At 38.5% G+C, this 6000-nt stretch overlaps 1 protein-coding gene across 1 annotated transcript in view; it reads left to right on the top strand.

Moving 5' to 3' along the window:
- Nucleotides 1-2200: 2200 nt before the first annotated feature.
- The window catches only part of LOC112691588 (sodium- and chloride-dependent GABA transporter 1), a 112276-nt gene continuing 108476 nt past the window's right edge, over nt 2201-6000 (top strand). Inside the window, exon 1 of the mRNA XM_025565889.1 lies at nt 2201-2225. Within this exon, the coding sequence (XP_025421674.1) occupies nt 2213-2225 (13 nt within the window). The 5' untranslated portion in view covers nt 2201-2212. The remainder of the gene's footprint in view (nt 2226-6000) is intronic.

Here is a 6000-nt window from a genome sequence, read left to right as displayed (position 1 = left end):
TTCCTTTTCCGCCTCACCGTTAATATTTTGAAATAATTATACTTCACATTACTCCCAGGTGGGTGTGTTGCCGATTGAACAAAAAAAAAAAAAAAAAAAGATCTTAACAGTTCGGAAATGAAAAGGACACTATTGCACGGTCTTTTATTGGTAGGATTTTACAATTATACATTTTATGGTGTACTTTGACGAGCAAAAGTTGGTTTCATGTTCGGTGCTCCTGTTTCCCGCTGGAATCCGACGTAAGTTTAACGTACATATGATTATAACACCATATTCGAAAAAATGATCTAGCTAAACAATCATGCAACGAGCGAAAATAATTATAGGGCTTGGAAAAACAACCGGGGATGAATGCACTTTTTCACGAACTATTATGCAGGATAAAACCACGTACATTCGGGTGCAACTTTAAATCGGACGAATATAAATGAAACGCTAATAATTTTGATTTGAGTGGATTTATTTCGGCTAACCGTAGTCAACAACTTTTTATTATGCAATAACACCTTTTGCGATTCGTAAAATATTGCAGTTGGAACGAACGCGGTTTTGAACCGTTCAATGTTTTACGTGTTATCCGTCGAGTTTTTATCATCTCGAACCCGTTTCCGTTGCTGCCCGTCGCCGGGATCGGAGAGCTCTTTTTCACCGTACGGTATTGTTGTCGCGGCTGCTGCGAACACCAAGAGCGAGTGCGTCCCCTCCGCACGCGTGCCGCACCGGACGGTCGACGACCATTGCGCGCCGAGCTACGGACGAAACACGGCGGCGGCGGACTCCCATTGTCCTGCGAACCGGTCGGTTCAAGGTCTCGCCGCGACCGGGGGACCGCCCGAACAAGAGCGCCGTAGCGGCAGTACGCGTTGCGCCCCACCGGTGGACGGTCCGTCGGCACGTCCGTTGCGCGCCCGAGAAGTCGTCCGTGTACTCCGATCGCGACAGTGCCTCGTGTGTGTGTTCCGGTAGTGTGCCGCAGGCGTGTGCGCTCGTCCGGCGGAACAGAAATCACGTTACCGGGTGATCGCAAGCCAAACGCAGGTAATTTGTTGTGCAAGTGTGCCCACCCGGTGGGAACGCTCTCTGATTTTCGTCATTTTTGAACCACGACGGAACACGCAAAAAAAAAAAAACGCTCCCCCCGAACCGGCTCGAGGTCGCACGTGTTCATAACGATCGGGAGATGCCGACGATTTTGTGCAACGCTCCGATTTATCGTTGCATGTGAACAAGTACAGCGGTGCTCAAAGTTTTCGTTTGGCGTCGAGCACGTTCGGTTCGACATTTTTCGCCCCTGCACACCCGTCGCTACGTTGCCCAACTTGACCCCGGATCTTCGACCGGCTTTTGGAACGCTGACGTCGACTCGAACGGGGACCACCGCATGAGCACGGTCGTTCCTTCCATCCGTGAATAATTATTTTCCGATTTCGCGTCCCGAGTGCAAAACTATTCGTCTTCTCAACGGCGTGTTCAGCAGACTGGTTTGCATAGTGCGAGCTTTGTTTTTGTTTCATACATAAATATGCTAAGAAATCGGTGATCAGTCATGGCATGGCACGAACTCTTTTCGGGGTGTGCGAAAGGCTGCCATTGCCCCCCTCCCCCTCCGAAAATTAGTTAAAACGTTCAAAATGCTTGTAAAAATATACGCACGCGTACAAATGTCTCAATAACAGTTTGATTTAAAAACTTTTTTAAAATAAAAGTCACTGAATAACCATTTATTATGTTATTATGACTGTCTTCGTAATTAAAATTCAAAATAAATTACGAAAAAATAAATTAAATATATTACACTTTAAATGGCTTGAGTAATATATTTAAATAGTGTAAATTAACTAAAACATAGACATATACTCGTTAAAGCATAGTACTTTTTGATTTCTTTTTGATTTCGTTGATAAATTAAATTGTTGTATATTAGTATATAATATTTGTTTCAATATAAATTAAAATGTTTGGGATTGAATAAAATAGTATAATAATTATAGTGTAATACAAAATCGTATAATATAAATTTAATGACCAAATACGTCATGATTTTTATTTATTTTAGATATTTTTAGAAATAAGGCTCTGTGCTCAAGATATGCATCTGCATAACCCACGCACGTGCACGAGATTTACCTGTCGGTTACGTTCATGTTACTGTTGAAGAGTTTGCGACGCCGGGCTTGAGTTAAGAATTGTGTCACCGCGGTAATTTATCATGATGGGATTAGGTAAAAAAACGAATAAATAATCAAATAGTTACACGTACGATTACGTGGTTAATGTGTACGTGCTACCACCCATGGGTGCTTATGGGTCATGTGATTCTTCGGCAATCCCTGGTCTCAGAGATAAACTACTCAATACCCTCTGCGATCCCGACCCTACACTGATCCTCGGGATCGTTTTGCACGATATCACCCTTATAAACGATCGTCTACGATAAAGTCAGTAGTTGGCCGTACACGAATAGTTTAACAATCGTATTTGGAATGACATTCCTCTCTACCGCCGATATGGTCTGCAGATTTGTCATAGTACAAAACTTTTCTACACATACATTGTCATTTCAGATATACCGAACTATCCCGCCCCCTTGAAATATAGTGACTAGATATGTTTATATAATTTCTCTTGATTTTTCGACTAAGAGATTTTATTTTTCAATAATAGTATAGACAATATTGTCCTAATAAGTATAGATTGAGATAATATTATTAAGGAGTCTGCACAAAAAGCTAAAAAATATTTGTAAATTTCTTATATTGAATAAATTTGTATTAAAAAGTTTATATTTAGTATCTACTAAGGTCTGTAAATTTAAAAACTACCGATGTTTCAATATGTTTATGAATATATATTTAATAAATTATCTGAACTATGTTGTTACTTGTTGTGTATACATATATATTTTGGTTTGAGGAGGGGGGGGGGGTTAAAAAGTGAAATTTTAAAATCTGCCCTCATACGTCAAATTTGTTAACCCGGCAATGCTAGTGTACTACTATTTGGTATTTATGTATTTTAAAACTTGGGTACTAACTATATGTTGACGAATAACGGGTGTTTGTCTTTGGCACATAAGTGTGCACTTCTATATATTATATATCTATATAAGCGTACTTCTACCATAATTACTATTATATTTTTGTTAATTTTCATGGACCATGTAGTGACTCTCATCTAACACTAACATTTTAATAACCATATGACCAGTATGGTTTATATACCATGTTATGTCGCGACGTTGCTACCGCAGCTGACCACCATTAATTGATAATTATTATAAACAGTAGTTTAGGAGCCTATTAATATTGAAAATCCTGGCCACTGGCGTCGTTTGCACCGAAAGCAGAGCTGCTGCGCACAGCGTACGTTACCGTGTACGTGTAACAGTCGTGTGAGGTAAAACAAGCGATTATAGTGCGTTGGAAAATTGCACAAAGGCTTTGGCTGTTCAGTGTCGGTTGAGTGAACCCGTTGGGACGTGTTTTTGGTCGCGGCGGACGATAGACGTGCACGCGATCGACGCGCATGAAATGCACTCGTCCAGACGGGTGAATTTATATTTCCACCAAAATCCGCGTTCCGATCCATAACGAACACCGGTTTTAAAACGCCGGGATTTCATACGAAAATAAATATGTTTTTGGAAAAGTGAAATTCTATAATAGTAGAGTAGTACACGACAATGTTTTCTTTGGCTCCACGATATGGACTCAATGACACGTGTTATTCGTCTATGTCCGCGGTATTCGTCGTCACTACAAGTCGTCGAACTGTTTGAAGAAAGCGTTTTCGACGTTCTTTCGTAGGATTTTAACGGCGTGCGAGAACCGAGTGTATACAATTCAACACTACTTACTAGATCGTTGGTTTATTATTGAGTAGATAGGAGCAAATCGAATATTTGATTTTTTTCGCAATATGTAACAATGTTCTTGCAGTAGGTACACCTCTACAGCGGCGTTACATCGATTAGACAGTGAACACATGTTGAACTTTGATGACGTCAAACTTTTTCCAATACCCTAATGGCCTTAACGCGAAACAAACGGATCTAGTCGAACAAGTTAACTTAGCATTTTTTTTTCTTTCTATTTGAACATATGACTTCCATAATCTCCCACCACAAGAAATCGGATTCGTTGTGGCTGCTATTAAAACTCGACATACCTACATACGTACGTAGTGAGCTGAATTCTGTCTAGGTTTTGGACGTTACTCATTTCACGTATACCTTCGTTTTCTTGTAAAAAACATAAAAAGTATAAAATCATATAACGAATTTGCTATCGTATTATTGTACTTTTTTTTCATATAAGTCTTCTACGGAGGAGGGTCAAAAAAAAAAAGCTTCGAGGGCCGCGGATTGGACCACTCCGACTTAAGGTACGGTTCACTTAACCTGTGCACTACTATCTATTGTTTTGAAAGAAACTGGTTTTGTTCGAGCAACGTGCTGCACGCAGTCAACTGCAGTGTTTTTTTTTTTTTTTTTTATTAATAATTACCTCGTAATTATTAAAACTTAACTGGGTTATGAAATATCGTGAACTTGTCCAAGCTTGCGTTTTGGAGCGAATCGTCATGGGAGGTAAGGTTCTCCGTTCGACTTCCCTTCCCCAGATTATACATGAGTGGCAACGTGCGATTAACTTTTTTCACGGGAACCCATATTACACGCCCGCGGATGAATGGTTTCTCGAAGCAGTCGATTTTCTGTCGCGACTGACTACCGATGTCACCTTCGAGGATCGTACGCTCGGTCTCGTTTCTCGTCTCAGTTATCGTTAAAACCGGTCCGAATGTTTGTTCGGCTTCACGTGACGCAGACAAGTTTCTTTCTCTTTATCTCTCTCTCACTCTGTATATATATATATATATATATATATCTATGTTTATGTTTCGTTGTCGTCCATACGCTTGAGCATCGGGTACCATTATCTTTAGAGTTCCGTCTCTACGTTCGCATATATTATATTTGTTCTCCGATGACTCACACCACCAAAATAAACGAGTAACATCAGTGGCGACCATCATATGCATTTACACATATATATTGGAGGAGGATAAAAGTTTTAAAATTGAATATGAAATTCAAACATCTGAACTATCCGAATATTCGGATTTGAACTGAATTCTTATCCAGATTTGCTGAAGTATCCGGATTTATGGATTTGATTTTTATAAAACTTGTAATTATATTTAATTTCCAGTAAAATGAATTATTTATTATTATATTGTAACATCAAATTAATATTATATTTTATGAATTTCAGTATACATTTCATCATGACTTCGACAATTTTTTTAATTTATTGTTAGCTATCAAAATAACGATTAAATTGTTTTGTGGACGACGTGCCATCGGCGATTTACTTTTTATGTTTCGTTCACACGTTGATTTTTAATAGTACCCAGGCCCACCTGTACAAATATTTTTCGCCTTAAAAGAAAAATTGTATTGCCGTTCTTTAATACAGATGGAAATTGAATTTAAAAGTATGATGTAAATGCATAATAATTTACAGCTAATGTTTTTAGAAGGACAACACTCCAGGTGATGTACTCGGCTATGTAGTTTCGGTGAACACGTCATAAATTGTATTAACTTTCTTAAAAGTTCGACTTATTCGGTAAACTTTCTAAAAATTTCTTTTCGTACAATATCTTGTCAAAAAAAATTGTGAATATAAAAAAAAAATAGAATCCAGAAGTTCTCAGATTATTTTCTTACAAATATGGGGCAATTAGTTTTTATTCATAAAGATAATAATTGTAAAAATTCCTTTATTCACTATATCTCCGGATAAGTACAAGTTGGTGACCCTCTTATTTGGGACGATAGGCGGTCATCTGGTACCGAATTGGTTCTCGAATTCCAACCCTACATTCTGAATTGGTTCCTGTTTAAAAGAGATATTTTATTAGGTATAGCCAAATTGGTTTCCGTTTAATTGCACACATTTATCTTCTTAATTTTACAAGATTAGGACTGTCAAC

Source organism: Sipha flava, unplaced genomic scaffold, assembly GCF_003268045.1.
Source record: "Sipha flava isolate LNK unplaced genomic scaffold, YSA_version1 115_pilon_pilon, whole genome shotgun sequence".
NCBI lineage: Eukaryota > Metazoa > Arthropoda > Insecta > Hemiptera > Aphididae > Sipha > Sipha flava.
This window is presented reverse-complemented; position numbering and strand designations above follow the sequence as displayed.